The sequence below is a fragment of the Nakaseomyces bracarensis genome (genome assembly GCF_045282275.1).
Source record: "Nakaseomyces bracarensis strain CBM3 chromosome Unknown Scaff4_0, whole genome shotgun sequence".
In the NCBI taxonomy this organism is placed as follows: domain Eukaryota; kingdom Fungi; phylum Ascomycota; class Saccharomycetes; order Saccharomycetales; family Saccharomycetaceae; genus Nakaseomyces; species Nakaseomyces bracarensis.
The window spans coordinates 97394-118787 of NW_027263963.1; the positions used below are offsets into that span (position 1 = coordinate 97394).

General features: G+C 37.6%; 13 protein-coding genes across 13 annotated transcripts; 9 read left to right on the forward strand and 4 right to left on the reverse strand.

Annotated features, from left to right (window-relative positions):
• Positions 1–940: 940 nt before the first annotated feature.
• Positions 941–2797, forward strand: ELM1 (serine/threonine protein kinase ELM1; the record flags this gene model as incomplete). The annotated part of the gene is made up of 1 exon (XM_071050796.1): positions 941–2797. The coding sequence occupies one exon, from the start codon at positions 941–943 to the stop codon at positions 2795–2797; it is 1857 nt and encodes a 618-aa protein (XP_070908281.1).
• Positions 2798–3189: 392 nt separating this feature from the next.
• On the forward strand, positions 3190–3930 carry CSE4 (centromeric DNA-binding histone H3-like protein CSE4; the record flags this gene model as incomplete). Its single annotated transcript, XM_071050797.1, has 1 exon — positions 3190–3930. One exon carries the CDS (start codon positions 3190–3192, stop codon positions 3928–3930), a length of 741 nt encoding a protein of 246 aa, XP_070908282.1.
• A 421-nt stretch (positions 3931–4351) lies between these two features.
• On the forward strand, positions 4352–6295 carry RNJ42_00628 (uncharacterized protein; the record flags this gene model as incomplete). Its single annotated transcript, XM_071050798.1, has 1 exon — positions 4352–6295. The coding sequence occupies one exon, from the start codon at positions 4352–4354 to the stop codon at positions 6293–6295; it is 1944 nt and encodes a 647-aa protein (XP_070908283.1).
• A 309-nt stretch (positions 6296–6604) lies between these two features.
• SFK1 (Sfk1p) lies at positions 6605–7621 on the reverse strand (the record flags this gene model as incomplete). The annotated part of the gene is made up of 1 exon (XM_071050799.1): positions 6605–7621. The coding sequence occupies one exon, from the start codon at positions 7619–7621 to the stop codon at positions 6605–6607; it is 1017 nt and encodes a 338-aa protein (XP_070908284.1).
• A 335-nt stretch (positions 7622–7956) lies between these two features.
• Positions 7957–8562, forward strand: ASK1 (Ask1p; the record flags this gene model as incomplete). Its single annotated transcript, XM_071050800.1, has 1 exon — positions 7957–8562. One exon carries the CDS (start codon positions 7957–7959, stop codon positions 8560–8562), a length of 606 nt encoding a protein of 201 aa, XP_070908285.1.
• An 86-nt stretch (positions 8563–8648) lies between these two features.
• On the forward strand, positions 8649–8912 carry MDM35 (Mdm35p; the record flags this gene model as incomplete). Its single annotated transcript, XM_071050801.1, has 1 exon — positions 8649–8912. One exon carries the CDS (start codon positions 8649–8651, stop codon positions 8910–8912), a length of 264 nt encoding a protein of 87 aa, XP_070908286.1.
• An 839-nt stretch (positions 8913–9751) lies between these two features.
• Positions 9752–11617, forward strand: DEF1 (DNA damage-responsive RNA polymerase-degradation factor DEF1; the record flags this gene model as incomplete). The annotated part of the gene is made up of 1 exon (XM_071050802.1): positions 9752–11617. One exon carries the CDS (start codon positions 9752–9754, stop codon positions 11615–11617), a length of 1866 nt encoding a protein of 621 aa, XP_070908287.1.
• Positions 11618–12463: 846 nt separating this feature from the next.
• OAR1 (3-oxoacyl-[acyl-carrier-protein] reductase (NADPH)) lies at positions 12464–13264 on the forward strand (the record flags this gene model as incomplete). Its single annotated transcript, XM_071050803.1, has 1 exon — positions 12464–13264. One exon carries the CDS (start codon positions 12464–12466, stop codon positions 13262–13264), a length of 801 nt encoding a protein of 266 aa, XP_070908288.1.
• A 461-nt stretch (positions 13265–13725) lies between these two features.
• Positions 13726–15900, forward strand: THS1 (threonine--tRNA ligase THS1; the record flags this gene model as incomplete). The annotated part of the gene is made up of 1 exon (XM_071050804.1): positions 13726–15900. One exon carries the CDS (start codon positions 13726–13728, stop codon positions 15898–15900), a length of 2175 nt encoding a protein of 724 aa, XP_070908289.1.
• Positions 15901–16157: 257 nt separating this feature from the next.
• On the reverse strand, positions 16158–17186 carry RCI37 (Rci37p; the record flags this gene model as incomplete). Its single annotated transcript, XM_071050805.1, has 1 exon — positions 16158–17186. The coding sequence occupies one exon, from the start codon at positions 17184–17186 to the stop codon at positions 16158–16160; it is 1029 nt and encodes a 342-aa protein (XP_070908290.1).
• Positions 17187–17466: 280 nt separating this feature from the next.
• On the reverse strand, positions 17467–18102 carry RNJ42_00636 (PUP1 family protein; the record flags this gene model as incomplete). The annotated part of the gene is made up of 1 exon (XM_071050806.1): positions 17467–18102. The coding sequence occupies one exon, from the start codon at positions 18100–18102 to the stop codon at positions 17467–17469; it is 636 nt and encodes a 211-aa protein (XP_070908291.1).
• Positions 18103–18751: 649 nt separating this feature from the next.
• RNJ42_00637 (HAD family hydrolase) lies at positions 18752–19501 on the reverse strand (the record flags this gene model as incomplete). Its single annotated transcript, XM_071050807.1, has 1 exon — positions 18752–19501. The coding sequence occupies one exon, from the start codon at positions 19499–19501 to the stop codon at positions 18752–18754; it is 750 nt and encodes a 249-aa protein (XP_070908292.1).
• Positions 19502–20263: 762 nt separating this feature from the next.
• SEC28 (coatomer subunit epsilon) lies at positions 20264–21151 on the forward strand (the record flags this gene model as incomplete). Its single annotated transcript, XM_071050808.1, has 1 exon — positions 20264–21151. One exon carries the CDS (start codon positions 20264–20266, stop codon positions 21149–21151), a length of 888 nt encoding a protein of 295 aa, XP_070908293.1.
• Positions 21152–21394: the final 243 nt, after the last annotated feature.

A 21394-nucleotide genomic window follows, 5' to 3' on the forward strand; every position in this document is an offset into this window, starting at 1 on the left:
TAATATTGAAGAAATATTATTCCTAATCTATTCCTAACTGCTAACTTTTTTTTAATAAAATTATCAATTAAACACTACTAATTTTTTTTGGTAACTACATTAATTTCTATATTTTGTGATTGGTATTGCAAATTTCTATTATTATTATTACTACTTATTATTATTTTATTACTATTATAATTTTTATTTCGGCATTTCAGAGGGCCAAAAAGCCTAATATTATTACAAAGTATTATACCTCTTTCTTTCTTTTCAATTAAATTATAACAAGATAATTTCCTCACTAACAACCGAGATAAAAAGAAAGGAAAAAAAGTTGAATACTGAGCCCAATATTGGAGCCAATTTGACACTTCTATCATTGTACATATGATATACCGGTTATATACATTCTACCCCCAACAAAAAAATAACAATTTCCCAAACTAATACTTCTAAAATCACAATTTCTATTCTATTATTGTACGAGGATGAATGGGTAATTTCACCGTGGATACAATGACCCTCTCGAACTTTTATTATTGTTCATTCTAACTTTTTTATTACTATTCTTCTAATATTTCTATATATCTTACTCTTTTCTACTAATGTCTTAATGAAACTAATTAATTAATTCGTAATATATTCTTTCTAATATCAATATTAACATTCTTAACGCAAATTATAGTTAAAAACTTAAATAATTTGATACTAATAAATACATCTAATTAGGTTTTTATTAGCAATCACGTGACATCATCGTATACTTCTTTCTATATTTAGTTAAGAAATTTACAAAATTAGAAATTTTAGCCCAACAACACACAATATTTGCAGATGACATGAAGATGTTTTAAAATTCACGGCTGTTATCAGGTACTATATTTTGTTACAATCCCAAATTTATATGGTCTTTATTAGAAGGTGACCCTGAGCGAAACTATAAAGTATTTTTGATTGGATGTCTGCAGAAGTACCGACTTTATTGCCGGAATGGTCAAAGAGTTACTCCAGGTTCTATGGCCGACCAGATACAGCAGTAGATTGGACTACATTCAACCATAGCTACCATGGACTCGTGGAAGAACATATTTGTGATGTCGTAAAGGAGCTCGAACCATTGATAGAAGACATTAACCGTAACCGAGATAATGTGATTAACGGTTACCAGCTCGGCTCCAAACCTATTGGAAAAGGTCAATTCAGCTATGTTTACAAAGCCAAGAAGAATAACACTGTGTACTCAGTTAAGATGATCCCTAAGAAACCACTAAACTCGCAGCAGTACTCGATGAATCAGGTGCTTCGGCAGATTCAAACTTGGAGGATGAAGGGATACCTGCCGTCGCTTGAGTCCTCGCATAACTCAAGGACTTCATCAGAAATGTCACCTGGTGCCGACATATCTGCGGATGAAGCGATGATGTTGATGAATTTGCAAAAATGTCGAAGAGAAATCATAATTCTTGGTAGGTTGTCAAAATTTCAACAAGAAGGAAACAGAAGCAATCTGGTTCAGTTATTCAAAGTTTTAGACTCACCACTATCAAAATCGATATATATGATAGGAGAATGGTGTGATTTAGGTGAATTAAAATGGAAGAGATCAGGAAAAGATGTTGTACATTCACAATGGAAATCTTTCCATCCTAGTGTTACAGTAGAAGAGTTTGCAAAGACGGCATTAATAGATGTATCTGCTGGTTTAAGGTTTATGAAATCTCAAGGGTGTATACATAGAGATATCAAACCGTCTAATATATTACTAGATGCAAGATCAGGGACCTTGAAAATTTCAGATTTCGGTTGTTGTATAATTACACCCGAAAAAGTCCAATACTTCAACGATGTGGATAAACAAGTTTTGAAGTCGTCATTCTCTGCCGAACTTAACAAAATAGTTGGCACCCCTGCATTCACAGCACCGGAGCTGTGTAATTTTAAGACATTAAGTAAGGACCAAAATGACAAGCAAGATAGTGCTGGAAATTTTGATGGTTTTAAGCTTGATGTTTGGTCATTGGGGGTCACTATTTTTTGTTTATTGCATAACGAACTCCCATTTATGGGGGATAATGAATTTGATACATATAATCAGATAATTGAGAAGCCTCTTAATCCATACCTGAACGGTAATAGCTTGAATGATCTAGTTGTTGGTAAGCTTTTAGAAAAAAACTCAGCTAAAAGGATTGATATTGAAGGTATCACACAGGAAATTAATAATTGGTCAATTAGTATGATCGAAAAACCGAAAAAAAAATCAGGAATTAAAAAACTATGGAAGAGCATGTTCAAGAAAAAAAAACCGAAAAAGAATAAAGCCCCAGAACAATTACCACAATCAATCCAATTCAATACCAGTACTGGGCCAGTTACCCATCCTGCATTAGCGAACAATGCCATGTCCATTTCTTCTCAATCTCTAGGTTCTGATTCTTCTTTTGAGGACCCTGTTCCAGTCACCGATTTCCTCGACCACTATGAGAACGATCATGTATTGACTGACAATGTCATTACACTAACAAATACAAACAAGATTACCTTACATTCTGGATCATCACCATCTCCTTTTAAAATTGACACTCCAATCAAAGATATGATAAGGATCAATGAATCACCCGATAATAAACAGGAATCACCAACAAAGTATAAGTCAAAACTACCTCCAAAGAAAATGGTATCATCCAAAGAAATAATGGACTTCAAAAAATATGTGGATCAACCTGTAACAAACTCCAAGATATCCAGTAATACTATAAATAATATCAACTTCTATTTGAACTCGGAATCTTACGACGTTGCTGAAGATATGTGATCAGAACATGATTTAAGGTATACTATCCACCATTTATAGATTTTTTTTCGAGTAAAATTTAAGCATTGATTGTAACATTAACTATTATCCAACCAGCTTTGGGATATTCTTTGTATCACTACTAATTAATTTACTCTCTTCAATGCCAACTGCCTATTGTATTATCTATTTATAATAATATTCTTCAAATAATATTTTAACATATAGCATCACGTGATTTACGCATATTACCTATTTTCATTTGCATCTAACGCCTCAGAGGTACGCGTTAATTAATGAAAATACATAGATAAACAACTGAGATCCATGTGCTCAGGATATTTATTATTAATCTAATTCATTTGCAATGAACCTGAATACAATATTGTAATAGCACTGTACAAATAATAAGAATGTCATTGAGGCAACGGCAATTAGATAGAGATGGTTGGGCACCTCCAAGGGCTCTTGCAGGTTCTGGTATAAGAAACGATCTCAATATTGGTGATTCAGAAATAAATAATAAGGCACTACGTTTAATACAGAAGACAAAACAGCGTAGACTACTTTTACACCGATCAGAAGACAAGAAGAGATATGTCAGTTCAGTTAAACAGAATCAGAAGGTTAAGCCAACTGATAGTTCTGCTCATCGCGTTCACCAGGATACCAGTAGGCATACCTCTGAATCAAGATTTAATGGTAATGATAGCTTCGGACTACCTGAAGTAGAAAATAATATAGAGAATCCAGAAGAGGTAAGGATGACATACTCTTTGGATAATTATGTAAGAGATAAAAAGAAGAAGAAAGGACACAGAGTGAAAGTGGGGAAAACTATGGATTTAAAGAGGAAAATCAGCCCCAGTAAATTGGCACTATACGAAATTGAAAAGTATCAGCGATCGACAGCGTTGTTGATCCAAAAAATACCTTTTGCTAAACTAGTGAAAGAAGTCACGGAAGAGTTTTCCGATGCGTCACAGGATCTACGATGGCAATCTATGGCTATATTGGCCTTGCAAGAAGCCAGTGAAGCCTATCTGGTGGGTTTACTGGAACACACAAATCTGCTAGCTCTACATGCTAAAAGAATTACCATTATGAAGAAAGATATGCAGTTAGCTCGTCGTATAAGAGGTCAATTTATTTAGGCCTTTATTAATTTGAGAAAGTAACTACTAGGAATCTGCTTGGTAGTTATAATCTATAATGAACCCCTTTCCTTGGCTAACTTCCATGATTTAGCTAACTTTGCAAAAAGAAGTGATATTATTAACGAGAGTTTAGGAATGACCTTATTTTTGCTCTTTTTGGACACGCTATTAAATTAAAATCGAATTTATCAGTTGTTGGTGTTGTTCATCAAAATTCGATCTATTCGAAATAACTCTACTCCCTAATCATGGGGATATAATTCTGAGTTAATAATATACCCATACTGATTTATTTTAGTAAAATAAGATGAATTCTGGTCGGAACATGTTTATGCTAAGTGTCTTTTCAAGTTTGGTTGTTAAAATAAAGAAATAAATTGTTATTTCTAGCTGAAATACTAAACTAACCAACTCCGAAATGTACCTCAGGGGTAGAGGCAGGATAGGCAGCTCTTATGCCACCCAGAATCAACCTAAAAGGAATAGTAGTCATTCCAGACAGGGTGTGAATAGTAATAGACTATCACAGTGTTCGGACCAGAGTTTGGAAATCGCAGCTGCCAGAGTTGCGATGAGTAGATCTACTTTGGAACACTTCTATTCCCATGATGACATCGGCAATCGAGAGTCTGCCTACAGTGATTACTCTGCTAATTCAAGCACATATCTATCCTCCCATATTAGAAAATCATCTCGAGCAACTGAATATGATAATATCCATGAATCAACAATAATTGAGGCAAACAATCTGCTAAAAGCTGCTAAAGCCCAGGCACGCGAAGATATTTCTAGACATTTACTTAGTGACAAAAATAATATTAACATTCAGCCGATAGCCGCTCACATAACTCAGACAACTAGTTATGTAGCTGATTCTGGGCAAGGTTTTCCACCTATTATATTTGACCGTTCTGGAGTTGAACACCGACAAGAACAGGTACTTAGGCATGAATATATTCATATCCCGATGACACTAAGGAATAAACAAGCTAGATTCAACTCAGTAGAAAAGAATATATGCCCAAAATCAACAGATACTAGGAGAGAATCTTTAGTTGCGAGTAACAAGTCCAAACAGAAAAGAAGAGAAAACTACGTTTATGAAACAGCCCTTAATGGTAAAGGTTCTTTAGCTGATGAATCGTGTTCTTATACACAGCTGCAACTAGATAAACAAAGGAAAAGTACAAGGGAATTTTTAGAGAAGGAACTGAATAAGATAGAAATACTAAGGAAAGATATAATTCAAGAAAATGAAAAAGAATTGAATAACCAGTTACATATTTTAGAGACTCAAAATAAATTTGTACAGAGTTGGGAATATCCTGGAGATAAAAATGTGGGTATTTTACTCAATCTCCAAGAAACCCAAGAGTGCCTTTCGATTTCCAAAAGGGAGAGCATTGGTCAACTTGAAAACAGTTACAACAGAGAATTGGAAGAACTACAAAATCATTTACAAGATGAGACTTTAAAGCTGGATTATTTACTAAAGACCAACCAACAAAGACTAGAAGATTATTTCGTGGAAGCGACTGAAATTCAAATACTCAGGGATGGTTATCATAAAGAAAACTTGAGAAATAAAAATCAATTAAAAGACTTAAAAATTAAATACCAGTCGATGAGGGAAAGTCTTCAGTTATCAGAATATACTTCGTCAGAAAACTCTCTTAGGTATCAACTTGATGAATGTACCCTTCTTAAAACCGATATGAATAAGAGAAAGAATGCTGTAGCAGAACTTGAGGGAAAGGTTGAGCAATGTGATCAAGAATTGCAAGAAACTAACATTCATATCAATAAACTTGAAAAACAGGTACAAGAAGAAAAGGATATACTTGAGAAAATTATGAAAGAATTTGATATAAAGAATGCGGTATTCGTAACAAAACCAATTTCCAACTATCCAGTGAGGGGCTCTCCAGAAATACTACCATATATAGATGACGAGTCCAAAAATGACATCGACAAAATCGTTCCTCATTTAGTTGAATCCCAAAACGATAGCCATATACAGACTAAATTTTTGGATCGATTTTTACTAGGAAAGTCTGCAGCAATACGCTACCAGAAATATAAGATGAGTATTAGGAAAGAAAATGTGGGTAAGAGCAATCGACCTAAAGATAATGAGCAGAAAACTAATATTGCTATCTCTGCTCCAATAATCCCACGTATTATGGAAAATAATGCTGGTTCAGTACCAATGCGACTAATACCGTTATCAGAAGCTAAAAAATTGCATGGTTATGGCGCACAAACTCCTCCTAGTAATACATTAAGGAAAGGACAATGGCCGGATGGCACTTACAGGGCCGAATCAGCAAAAAGGGAAAGTTATTTTCAAGAGATATTTTGAAGATATGTTGTAATATTATTACGAATTTTTAAATAATTAAAGAAAATATAAAATGAATAATAAAAAAATATGTAGAATATTAAAATAATGTTATGGTTAAAGAACTAATCAAATATCTCGATAAGAATAGAAATGCCGATTGTGATTGAATTAAAACATTAGAATATTAAAAATAAAATATTATGGCGGTGCACTAGTGGGGTATAAATATTGAAAGGATTGCAATATAGCTTCCTTATATAGAGGTAATTTTTATTTCTCCCTCTATTTGTTTTTTTGTTTTTTTTGAATAAAACTTCTACCTTCATTTTAAGAGGACGCTAATGTTTCTGGTCTGTCCTTTTCCTCAGCTCTAGTGGAAGTTGAAGAAGACCAAAGTTCATTATTGACACCTGCGATCCTATCATACTTGTAATAGCCGGCGAAGGATTCGATCTGGTGGAAGTATTTAGATTTTTTGTAAAGGCCTCCGATGTAGAAATCAGCGGAGATAATCATAAATATTACACCAAACCAGAATGCCAGCAGCCACTCGAAACAAGCACTTCTGGAGTTATCATGGATTGCACCGAAGCAAATAGCCCATATGATGGCAAGAATACACCATATCGTTTTCAATGTGGCGCTAATGGTGAATTTATTCCAGACATAGCCGGTCCATTTGGAGTTAGGCAACGAATCTATAGCTGTAGGGTGTTGGGGATCATAGTTGGGCTTTGAAGCAGCCAGCGGGTGGATAGCGGCGTAGTGTCTCCCCATGGAGAAATATTCCGCCGTGAGACACACTATGGAGAGCAGCATGAAAATACAGAAAATGCACACCATAGCGATGTGGACATGATGGTATTTTGCTGTAGAGAATATAGAGCACATCAATAGTGCAATCTCACCGATGCAGCCCAGTATGAAACTTGCAAATATCAAGTTACGCTCATGCTTGATGAAGTAAGGGGGCATGTATAGCTTTGAGTTCAGAATACGTTCAGTGTACGAGGAAATCTCGTTGTAGTGCTGCTCAGCAGCCTTGGAAGACCCGCTTCCTGGAATCCTGAACGGCCACCTTCCAGCACGCTGGAAGTACTCACAAGCCACCGATATCACATAGCCGAGTCCCTGCCACCCAGCACAGGAAATGAACAAAGGACGTAGATTCGTGGCACCGATGTCCGAGATATACACTGGGAATTGTTCTGTGTGCATAAACCAGTAGATAGGGTGCCCCTGAGCAGCCCAGCAAACCAGCATCGCAATTAGCATACCATACCACGGAATAAATGCCACCCAGGGCACAATAAAGAAATAGTTCTCAGGTTTCCTAAACCTCATCTTGTTATGTTATGTTATGTTATGTTATTTTATGTTATGTTATGTTATGTTATGTTATGTTATGTTGTTAGTATTAGTATTAGTGTTAGTGTTAGTGTTAGTTGTATATAATATAATATAATATAATTTCATTAATTAAAGCCCCCTCATCGATTTTTTTTTTTTCTTCGTCTTTAAGACCGAAATGAAGACATAGACAGTCAACAAGACATCGACACGATAACCAACGACAACGACAACGCTGACTTTAGTAGACGCTATTAGATAACATCTGCTTGCAATTGGACATTCAAGTGCTATACACCCATAAAACGGATCATCTGAATTGCGGGGACATGGACAACGAGTTGCAGAGGCTGGACCAGGAGATCACGCTGGAGTTGCAGAAGATAGATGGCAACCTGGGCCATTGTTTCGGGGTGATAACGAAGGAGATCATACCGAAGGTGATGGAGTATGGTGCGGTGTGCGACGAGATCATGGACTCGTGCCAGTGGCTGGGGACACTGTGCCGCCACAGCGGCACAGTAGACCTAGACACACTCCAGCCACCTCCACTCCCACAACAACAACAACAACAACAACAAGAACCACATCATGCAACCATATTTGATGATGGAAACACTCCGGGAGCAGAGGGCAGGGCCTTGAGTAGAAGTAAAAGTAATACTACACGTGACCTCGATAATGGTAGTGAAGAAGAAGAAGACGACCACGACGAGGGCACGACGAGGCTTCGTGATGAGGACGACAGTGTGCAGCGGTTAAAGAAGCGGAAGGTGTCGTTGCTGATACAGGAACGGTATGGGTCGAGTTCTAGTGCGATGCCGTCGCCGGAGCGTGGAGGTGCGGGTCATGTGCGTGGCGACGAGCCGTCGAGTTCGCCTGCGAAGGACAACGTCCCGGTGCCTGGGACGGTGATCCACTTCTCAACGAAATAAGAAGTGGAGTAAAAGTGTTTACAAGTTGTATATTATAGATATAAAAAAAGGTAAATAAAAAGGGTATTAAGAAATTAAGGAAATAGATGGGTAACATTATGTCGCAGAGTTTTGCTCCTGAGTGTACAGAGCTGAAGAAAGAGTATGACAACTGTTTCAATGAGTGGTATATGGAGAAGTTTTTGAAGGGGAAGTCTATAGAGAACGAGTGTACGAAGCAGTGGTATGCGTACACAGAGTGTGTCAATGCTGCACTGGTGAAGCAAGGTATCAAGCCGGCGCTCGACGAGGCCCGTAAGGAGGCTCCATTTGAGCAAGGAGGCAAACTGCAAGACTCAGACCCGAAATAGTTGTAAGAGTTTTCTTCATACATGTAAATAAATAATTGAATAAGAGATATCAAGTTGTATTACACCTCTCTCTCTCTCTCTCTTCCACTTTCATAGAGGTATTTCCTTTATCATCATCATATAAATATATTATGTTATAGATATATATATATATATATATATCACGTGATACAGTCACGTGATACAGTCGCATGTTATAACGTATAAATGTACATATCACGTTACAACCCGTGTATGTTTATACATCACATGATGCTACGTATATATGTACATATCACATGAGTGTACGTACGATACGATCTCGTGTGATATTATATACGATCACGCTTCAATATCGTATGTATTGATACACACGGTACTGTGTCATATATCACATATTACGATGTGGTGTATCGTATATCATGACTTCACCACTTCCTTCCTTCTTTTTATTTTTTTTTTTCCTTCCCACAGCGAAAGAATTTTTTTATGTTTTTTTTTTTATTTGAAAGTGAAAATTTAAATGGGAAAAGTATTTGTTATAGATTTTGCTAATTTCTTCTTGTAAAATTCTTTAATTGGACAAGTAGAATTAAAAGAAAGAAAACCTATTGTAATTTTTGAATATATTTTTTGTTTTGAGAAAACTTTCTATCTGAATAAGAACTTTTATAAAGGAGAAGAAGTTTTTGAAGAAAATAAAGGAAAATAATCAAAAAAAAACAAGAAGATTGGGAAGGAATAGAGTCTTTTTTTCATTTAAAAAAAATTGCCAAACAAAAAACCAAATACAAGAGATTATAAAAGAACCTTGAATTCATTTCTAACCTAACCAAAAAAAAAAAAAACTTAAATATATAATGTCTGTACAACAGAAAGTGGAGACGCTAATTGAGTTGTTTCCGGATTGGAAGAGAGAGGATCTGCAGGAGTTAGTCCAGGAGGAGAAGGACACTGAGTTAGAGATTATAGTTGAGAAGATTACAACAGGGAAGGTCACCAAGTGGGATGAGGTGAAGAAGCCTAGGAGAGAGAGACACAGCCAGGAGGCGACTGCCTCTCATAGCGCGCGCTATAGTTCTGGACATGGTGCGAATGTTGCTAGTAGTGGTAGTAATAGCAGTGCGGTACATAGGTATAATAAGAAGAACCCAAGGTTTAGTAATGCTAGTGCCAGTAATGCTACTCCTAACTCTAACGCTAGCCCAAGCACTACTTCATCTAGTAACAATAACGCCACAAGTAATATTGGTGTAGCTGCTGGAGCTGCTAGTGCTGCGGCTAGTGCTGCTGCTGCTAGTGCTACGGTAAGTGGAACTGCTGCTAAGAAGGTGCCTGTTGTTACGAAGGAAGAGCTACAGGCCAACAAGCTAAGTTCTACACACACTCCAGAAGAGAGAAAGAAGATGTCATGGGCTGCTATTGCCACGCCTAAACCTAAACCTAAGCCGGTTCAGAAGAAGAAGGACGACGAACCTAAGCATGAGGAACAACAACAAGAACAGCAAGAACAGCAAGAACAACAACAAGAGGAATCTCCAGAAGCTTCTGATAATGCGCTTGAAAATGTAGACGACTTAAAGAAGGAGGTCGAAAGCATTGAGAAGGGTGAAGAGAAGAAGGACTCGAGCCCAGAACAAGAACAATCAAAGGAACAGGAACAACCACAAGAACAAGAACAAGAACAACCACAGGAACAAGAACAAGAAAAAGAACAATCACAAGAACAAGAACAACCACAAGAACAACAAGCCACTCCAGTTGCTGCTCCAACTGATTCTGCTGAACAAAACGTTGCTGAGCAACAACAACAACATCAACAACAACAACAACAACAACAACAACAACAACAACAACAACATGAAGTCCCACAGCAGCAACCACAGCAACCACAGCAACCTGTCCAACAGCAGCAACCACAGCAACAACAACAACAACAACCACAACAACAGCAACCACAACAAGTTGCTGGAGGTCAACAGCTAGATGCTCAAGCCCAAGCTCAAGCTCAAGCTCAAGCTCAAGCTCAGGCTCAACAATACTACATGTACCAAAACCAATTTCCAGGTTACACTTACCCAGGTATGTACGACATGCAAGGTTACGCATACGGTCAACAATACCAACAGCCAACACCAATGGCTGGTCACCCAGCCATGGTCAATGCACAATTCTCTATGCAGCAAGGTTACATGAATGCTGGTACTCCAGTATCCGCTGGTGTTGATTTGAACACTGCTGCTGCTACTACCCAGACTGCCCAGTCACCAGTAGCTCCACATGCTCAACAACAATCCCAAACTCAACAACAACAACCATACGGTGCTGGTTCATTCATGCCATACTATGCTCACTTCTACCAACAATATCCATACGGTCAACCACAATACGGTGTTGCTGCTAACCAATATCCATACCAAACCAACAAGACTACTGGTCAAAACTACTATGGTAACCAATACAATCAACAAGGCCAAGCTGATCCTCAAGCTAAGGGCGTTCAACGTAACGATTCTCACTCTGAGCAACAAGCTGCTGACCAAACCCAGCCTCAATTGACTCCACAACAAATTCAATTGCAGCAATACTACCAGTACCAACAGCAGCAACAACAGCAACAAGCTCCACAACAACAACAACAGCAGCAACAGCAGCAACCAAGTTCCCAGCAATACGGCTACACGGGTTATGATTATAACACCAAGTCCTCCAATGGTTTCTATTGAGCAGAATAGAACCCGTCACTTGAAAATATGATGTTGCAATGAACTATATCCTTCATACAAAACAAAATTAACCAATTTAATAAATTTTTACTAATACTGCGGGGAAAGGGTAAGAAAGCAGATTATCCTTTTTTGGATCTAATATGATATTTCCAAGTAATTGTTTTTGCAAGATATGATAGTGTGGGTAAGAAGATGAAAAACACATTTTCAGTGTTATTATACTTTGTTATGAGATAAAAAAAAAGACTTTGCATTTATATGAATACTATTTGCCTTCTTAACTTACGTGGTTCATTTTACGATGTTTGACTTGAAACTTAATACCAGCTTGTCTGTTCTTGGTCTCTTCTGGTTGTTCTTATTGTTCGCCAAGAAAGACATTAATGGATTTTGTATTTTCATTCATCTAGAACCATAAATTTTATTCATAGTAATGAAGCAAATAACTTTTAATCATCAAACTATGATTGCATTTTTTTGTTTTATTTTATTATTTTTCATTCTCTCATCATGATTATTATAATGTTCCTTCATCATCTGATTGATTGTAATTTTTCTCTTCACTATCCCCATTCCTTTCTCTATCATATGATAAAACAACTGGACTATTACAATTTACCGCTATATATAGTTGTATATCTTTCTTTCTCGTTTACGTATTTTAGATATTTATAAATTAAATGGTTATTTCGTTGTGTATATGGCTTTTTTTTATTATTATTATGATCTACTTAGGGCTCAAATGTTGATAAAGAGAGTTCTAAAAAGTCAGATGCATGCTTTTGAGTTCTGTTCAATTTGCTAAAGGATAATCTAGATTAATAAGGGCAGTTATTAAACTCAATGTCGGAATTTCCCTTTGCAATTATAACAGGAGCAACTAGGGGACTCGGCAAGGCTATAACGAGAAATCTTGTCCTAAGGGGCGTAAGTTGTATCGCAATTGGATCTTCTATAGAAAGCATCGAGAAGAGAGTCAAACCGGAGGAATTATTGACGGTTGGACAGCAGCAACATCGTTCAATAGCCCTTGATCTGTCCAGATGGAGCCAGGACTTTTCCGAAGAGGTTATGACTATAGATTACAAGGCTAGCATTGAGCCTCAGAAACGGAAAAGGACTCTGGCAGAAGCATTGGAGTATCGTGGAGACCGTTATAGGTTGCGGATGTTGGTGAATTGTGCAGGGATCACACAAGAGAGTCTGACGTTGAGAACAAGCCAGAAACATATATCGACTATTATGAACGTAAACTTCATGAGCCCAGTAGGACTCTGTAACTATGTTTCAAAGAGACAGTTGAAAAAGAGAAGAGATAGCAAGAGAGTCGATATTGTGAATATCAGCTCTATACTAGGCGCCACAAGTCAGCAGGGAGACATTTTACTGCCCGGCACCGCGGTCTATTCTGCCTCCAAGGCTGCACTATCTCGGTTTACTGAGGTATACGCTAAGGAGGTTGAACCTCTGGGCATATTCTGCCATACAATTGCCCCGGGACTCATCCCAGAAACTGACATGATTCAATCGCTACCAGAGACTGCAAAGAAAAACTTACTGAACGCAATTGGGAGCAATACAAGCACCATAGAAGAAATATGCAATCAAGTAATGGATATCTACGACATGAATACTTCAAGATAAAAAAGAAGGCAGTTCCATGTAGCCAGTACAAGGATATATCAAATAGCCTATAATTTTTATCACTAAAAGTAACTGAAAAGCCTCAATTGAAGTCAATGTGTGACTACCTCCATCTATATTAGATACCAGGATCATATTGGACATATGTATTGATAATAGAAAGGCAAGTGCAACCGGAATATAACGTTTACTAGCATATAGCCATTGGGTGCCATACCTAGTGTCACGTGTATTATACTTATTCACGAATTGGGTGTGATGGAAGTGGAAAAAAAAATTTTTTGCAAAATCGTCGAAGATGGGCTAACTGAACTACGTGTCAAGCAAATGCATTGGCATAATTCAAGGTTTGCGGCATTATCAATTGATCTCTAAATTCATATTTAAGTACTGTCTTTGAAGAGAGCTACATTGAGCCTAAGAAACAGACAAACGAAAGAACACATAATTGGTCAGAGATCATGAGTGCTGACGCTGTTGCAGAAAAGGTCAAGGATATGACCGTCAAGGACAAGAAGCAGAAGAAGGGTGGTAACAAGCCCTCTTTGTACCTGGATCCTGAGCCAGCTTTTATCAAGGAGAGAGATGAAATGTTCCAGAGATTGCAGAAGGAATACGAAGAGAAGGTTGCCTCGATGCCTCGTGTTCCATTGAAGATTGTCTTGAAGGATGGTGCTCAAAAGGAGGCCACTGCCTGGGAAACTACTCCAATGGATATCGCTAAGGGTATTGCCAAGTCCTTGGCTGACAGACTTGTCATTGCTAAGGTTAATGGTAATCTGTGGGATTTGGAAAGACCATTTGAAGGTTCTGAGAATGAGGAAATCAAGTTGGAGCTTTTGGACTTCGAAAGTGATGAAGGTAAGAAGGTCTTCTGGCACTCTTCTGCCCACGTCTTGGGTGAATCTTGTGAATGTCACATGGGTGCTCACATCTGTTTCGGTCCTCCAACTGATGATGGTTTCTTCTACGATATGGCCATCAGAGACTCTTTGAAGGATCCAAAGGAAGTCGAGGAAAGAACCGTCTCCCAAGCTGATTTCCCAAACTTGGAAGGTGTTGCTAAGAATGTCATTAAGGAGAAGCAGAAATTCGAAAGATTAGTCATGAGCAAGGAAGATTTGTTGAAGATGTTCCACTACTCCAAGTTCAAGACCTACTTGGTCCAGACTAAGGTCCCAGATGGAGGCGCTACCACTGTTTACAAGTGTGGTAAATTGATCGATTTGTGTATGGGTCCACATATTCCACATACTGGACGTATTAAGGCCTTCAAGATCTTGAAGAACTCCGCTTCATACTTCTTGGGTGACTCGAACAACGAATCCCTACAAAGAATCTACGGTATCTCCTTCCCTGATAAGAAGTTGATGGATGCCCATTTGAAATTCTTGGCTGAAGCCTCCATGAGAGACCACAGAAAGATCGGTAGAGAGCAAGAATTGTTTTTGTTCAACGAGATGTCTCCAGGTTCTTGTTTCTGGTTGCCTCACGGTACCAGAATATATAACACTTTGGTTGACCTTTTGAGAGGTGAATACCGTAAGAGAGGTTATGAAGAAGTCATCACTCCAAACATGTACAATTCCAAGCTGTGGGAAACTTCTGGTCACTGGGCCAACTACAAGGAAAATATGTTCACATTCGAAGTTGAGAAGGAAACTTTCGGTTTGAAGCCAATGAACTGTCCTGGTCACTGTTTGATGTTCAAGGCTAGAGAACGTTCTTATAGAGAGCTGCCATGGAGAGTTGCTGATTTTGGTGTTATTCACAGAAATGAATTCTCTGGTGCTCTATCCGGTTTGACCCGTGTTAGAAGATTCCAACAAGATGATGCTCACATTTTCTGTAGACAAGACCAAATCGAACAAGAAATGGAAAACATCTTCGACTTCTTGAAGTTTGTTTACGGTGTTTTCGGTTTTGAATTCAAGATGGAACTATCTACTAGACCAGAGAAGTATGTTGGTGAACTAGAAACATGGAACGCTGCTGAAAAGAAACTAGAAAATGCTTTGGTCAAATGGGGTGGTGCTTGGGAACTAAACCCAGGTGATGGTGCTTTCTATGGTCCAAAGATCGATATTATGATTTCTGATGCTTTGAGAAGATGGCACCAGTGTGCCACTATTCAATTGGATTTCCAATTGCCACAAAGATTTGAGCTTGAATTCAAGGCCAAGGAAACTCAAGAAAGCGAAAGTTACGAGAGACCAGTTATGATTCACCGTGCTATTCTAGGTTCTGTTGAAAGAATGGCAGCTATCTTGACCGAACATTACGCTGGTAAGTGGCCTTTCTGGTTGTCTCCACGTCAAGTTTTGGTAGTCCCAGTCGGTGTTAAGTATCAAGATTACGCCCAAGAGGTTCGTGACAAGCTTCACCACGCTGGTTTCTATGCTGACGTTGATTTGACTGGTAACACTTTGCAAAAGAAGGTTAGAAATGGTCAAATGTTGAAATACAATTTCATCTTCATTGTCGGTGAAACTGAAATGAATGAAAAGTCTGTTAACATTAGAAACAGAGATGTTATGGAACAACAAGGTAAGAATGCAACTGTTACTGTGGACAATGTTCTTGAACAATTACTAAAGTTGAAGGAGGAAAAGAGATTTGACAACATGCTTGTCTAACCTGGAAAATTTATTGTTATTAAAAATATTGCAATAACTCCTCGACGATTTTTAATAACCTATTTAGAATTTTCTTTTCATGTTTTAATATTATATTTTAATGTCATTTAAATGGGGTTTACGACCATGAGTAAAATTTTCTTATTACAATGATATATATTATAGAATAGCGTTAATAAAGAATATTAAGATTTAATGTAAACAGATTTTTTTAGAGGAGGAAAGCTATACAATGAACTTCAAGTGCTTATAAGTCATTAGAAAACTCCAGATCCTCCATTTCTCTCCTGCTCTATCAATTTATTAAATTGATCTTTCGTTGGTTTATCTAACTCAGGAGGTTCACTAACTTCTTCAAATGGATCGTACTCGTCGTCCGAGTCAGTACCATTCAAGTTTTGGTAATCACCGCCTCTAACTCTATCCCAAGCCGATTGTGATGAACCAGATGAACTTTGACGAATAGTGCCCCAGGATTTTTCATACTTAGGATCTTCCAATGGTACCGAAGGTTTTACCATTGGTACAGGAGTTGGCTTGGTATTATTAGGACTTGTGGAAGTGTTGTCATTATCAGCTGGTTTGTTTTGATCCTTAAACAAACCGAATGGGTCTCTTTGTTTCAGGAAAGGTGCTAAAGGTTGATTTTGCATGTCCTTCAATTCTTTCATCTTTTCTACTGGATTGGGGAACCGTCTCCTAGGATTCTGATAAGTCGCATAAAAATACATAGCCCACTTGGGTGCAGAGCCATTATTCAGTAGTTTCATCATTTCAAATTCTTTCTGAATTCGAGACTTGGGCTCATGTGAAACATTTGACTCTTTTAACAATAGCTCATCTTCTGCTTGCACATCACCGTATTGATTTGATTCGTTGGGATGGTTTAAGTCAGACTCGAGTCTTGCTGTAAGTTCACCAGTAGGATCTAAATCATTAATTTGTTTACGATACATCATATTACCTGATATTTGAGTAGAGAAGACCATGGCAACAAGACCCAAGACAAAATTCCTAGGCACTTTGACTCCTCTAATAGCACCAGTTTTATAGTATTGATATGCGAAGGGCGTCACAAATACAGCACTAAACCCGGTCCAACCTCCGATGAACTGTGCACGGGCAATAGATGTATACTTTTTCGAAAGCTCAAGCCTATCACGAGCATCTAAAACTTCATCCTTATTATAAAATTCGATAGCTTTCTTATATGACTCTTGGAAAGCAGGCGTATCCGTCCATGCTGGGCCTCCAGGAGCTCTACTATTATTCTGTGCTGTAGACATTATATGATTACTTGTTTATCAAAGAGACAGAAATATAAAATTGAACGAGTTGTAATATATCAACGTCACTTTTTATATACTTGGGCGATGAGCTACTGTATCCCTGCCCTTAATTTTTAAATCACCTACATACGAACACATTGACACTTTTATTTCACGTGACATATTTAAACTCTTTCTTAATTGGAGAATAAAAATTCTACACACCCTTACGTTGACAATGAATATGTCTATTTAATGATCAGTGTTATAAATAAAATAGAGTAACATTTATTGATCTCTAAGAGCGGCTCTCTACCCCGGCACGTTCATTCCTATCACAACCCTTCTTTGAAAATGGAGCCCTGCCAGATTTCTTAAATTCATCCAATTTCTGAGCTGGATCAGGCATGCGATTCTCGGGATTTTCGTAAGTGCTTCTGAAATACATAGACCATCTTGGTGCAGCTCTGTATTTGAGAAGTTTCATCACCTCGTATTCCTTTTCAATACTATCTTTCTCCTTGACTAAGACACCCTCGTGGCTTTTGGATGCCAGCTTTTTCGATTCAGCATCGTACTTCGAAGCTAACTCACCAGTAGGATCTAACTTCTTTAGCTCCTTGTTGTACATGTATTTGCCGGCCAAAGTCCTTGTTAAAACCATGGAGACAATACCTAGTAAGAAAGTTCTTGGTAATTTAACGCCTTTCAACGTATTCGCTGTATAATAACGGTAGGCGAAGGGCCCACCAAAACCTGCGGTGAACCCAGTAACTATACCAGCTACTTCCGCTTTCGTGATAGTCGCATATCTCCTCGATAGATCAAGTCGCTCCTCAGCATCAAGCTTACTGTCTTTCTTATGAAACTCTACTGCTGTGCCATAAGCATACTTAAACCATTTAGGCGCGTTAATCTCCTTATTACTGGACATACTTATATAGATATGTTAAACGTGCTATATAGTTAGTTGCTATATAATATGTTAGACAAATAGTACGTAGACTTAAAAAAGTCAAATATATACTTCACCTTTTTTATAATACCTTCAATATAAATAAGTAAAAATTAAAAAAGAAATATAATGGATAAGCAATAATGTATTAATTACTATTTCGAACTAATTATGTTAAAATTAAATTAATAATTTAAACTTTTTTTAAGGGTCCATTATTCACAGGCACAAAGCGCATAGAAAATTAAAATTCATTTTTCACATAGAAACATGCCTAGTGATTATCTCCACTCTATCTCCGGAAAGCCATTGTTCTTGCTTCCGTAATAGAAAGGGCTGTATAATTGCTATATTCCACGGATTCTAGAACGGGTTTCCATGCTATTTCAACGGATATAAAAGGATATTCCCGGCTAGTATCTCTTTGGTGCCCATTAGCTGATGTTTTCTAGTGGATATTTGACAAGCAGTTATATTTTTTATTATAATATTTATATTGTCTCAATATTAAGAATCTATACTTATATCTAGAATATCTAAACAGATCGTGTCAAAAAAAGTCGTTACAGTAGTTTGGTGGGCACGAATATGGGAGTCATGAAATATCCAGAGCAGGAAAGTGAAATTCTCATCTTCTAATTGGATCAATGACTTCAAAAGTGACGTGATTCTTGTTGTTTTCTATAATCTTGACTTGAGACAAATCCTTAACAACGAAGTCAGCGCCAGCTTCGAATAGAACCTCCTTGTCGTAGGAAGATGTGATCCCGATAGTGGTAGCACCCATGGCTTTGCCTGCTTGGATACCTACAGGGGCGTCTTCAAATACAACAGACTTGGCATCGGACTTATTGTAGTGCCATTTCTCACATAGTAGATCACGAGCTCTGCTGTAGCCTTCGGGATGTGGCTTACCTTGAGAGACATCGAAGGATGTGATGAAGACATCAGGTTTACCAACATCCTTTAAGATAGACTTAAACCAGGAGAAAGCTAGTACTGGGGAACCAGATGTGACGATGGCCCACTTCCTATCCTCCCATTTGTCACCGGTCTCAGGGTTCACATCCAATTGCTTAAGAAGCTCAGGAGCGTTCTTTATCAAAGTAACTGTATCAAGATAATCCTCAGCCATTGATTTTTCAAGCGCAATTACACCTTTGTTATCAGTGTTATCAATCTTAGGGAAAAACTTGGCGAGCATCTCACTGGTCCTAGAACCATGAGATATTTTAAACAATTCCTCAGGATCAACGTTGTGCTCAGCGCACAGTTTTCTCCATGCAGCTTCAGCAGCTACAGTGGTACTCACAATCGTACCATCGAGATCAAAAAGACAAACGTTAACAGTGAATTGATTGTCCTTGGTAGCAGTCATTTTTAATGTTGTTGTTTTTTGTTCTTTTATATGTTTGCTATTTAACTTTTCAGAAAGATACCCAAGTCAAACGTATAGCATATAAACTAGTCCTTTATATATAAAATAAACAATATCTTTTTTTTCCTTCATATGTTATTTTGTTCATCACATGCGTGTTATCACATGCATAACATCATTTCTTCACATGTTTACTTCTTACTTTACTCAACAATAGAGCCCTCCCCACACAACATTAAAAAAAACCTTTTCTTTTTTGTTATGCTAATAAAACTACACAAAGTATCTACGAATATCTTCACAAATGATGATTTAGGCATTTCAAGACATCATCACTGTATTGATTATATTATTGCTAGTTAACACCATCTATCCAAGACAATACTATATATTCCAACTACGCTACGTTATCATATAAAACAACGCGGGGGACGGTTATATAACACTCCCCCGCTCCCCGCAATATTAGAAAAAACTTGAAGTACTCATGTACGTGAATGTCATGTGATTAATGTCATGTGATATATTATTTTATACGTATTCTGGGTAATGTTATCATGTGACATATATAGCTTTTGACGGTTGGAATTGCTACAATCTCTAGGCGAAGGACACAGGTTGATTATTTTTATAAGCAGGTATATTGATTTAGCTACATATTTGGCTGGCCTCGCTATTGATTAAAACTTGTTAAGCTGCCTTGTTAGATCCAACCTATATCCAATCTAAGATACTTCACTAAAAAAAAGATAACAAAGAATAATGGACTACTTTTCAGTTAAGCAAAGTTATTATAGTGGGTCGTTTGATAAGGCTTTGGAGGAGATCAGCAAGTTTAACAAGGTAGAGGATGTCACTTTGAAGTACTATCAATTGAGAAGCGAGCTGGCCTTGGGACAATTGAAGACCACTGGTGGTAGCGATCCTCTAAGTGGTGCTTTTGTCCTATACCAGGCCTTTTTGCAGAATAAGGACTTGAAGAAGTTGCAACAACATGTGGAAGGTAAAGGCTGTCTATTCCAATTGAACCTTTTAGCTTGTGCTCAGGCTATTGCTGGTGACTTGGAGGCTGCTCTACAGACCTGTGTGGAAGGTATTGACTCAGACAATAAAACAGGGTTGATCGAATTGTTCCTGTTGGCCATTGAGATTGCATTGCTAGACGGTAAGCCATCTACCGCGTCTACGATGTTTGAGAACTACACCAGCACAAATGCTGACAGTTTGACCAGTGATGATGAGTTGATCGTCAACCTGGCAGAATCTTACATTAAGTTTGCTACAAATGTGGACACTACAAGCTCAAATTTCTACCATTTCGAAGAACTTGCACAAACGTTCCCTACCTGGAAGTCTCAACTTGGTCTATTAAATCTACAACTTCAACAGGGAAATGTTACTGAGGCTGAGTCTATCGTTGAGCTACTGGAATCTGAATATTATACAGAACAGCAACCCGATGCTGCAAAATTGTACAAGTCTAACTTCTTAGCTAACAAGATTACTTTAGCAATCATGCAAGGTGATCTAGCGAAAACTACTGAGTTGAGGAACGAATTGAAGAGCTGTGCTCCTGATCATGTCTACAACAAGTCCCATGCAGAATTGAACTCTAAGTTTGATGAAATAGTTGTCAAGTACAAAAACTAAATATGTATAAATGTGATTATAAATAGCAAATATCCTCCATTTAAGATATAACTGAAAACATACCAAAAATAATATGACATCTAGGTGCCTTTCCTTCCTTTGATCTGTAATCTAAAATATGTTGCTAATTTTAATATGGTAACGGTTGGTAAATCTTGAATCTTATCATTAGAGACTATGTCTTTTATAAATATAAGTAAAACTTGGTTAATATACAAATATTGTTTTCTTAATAATTAAAAA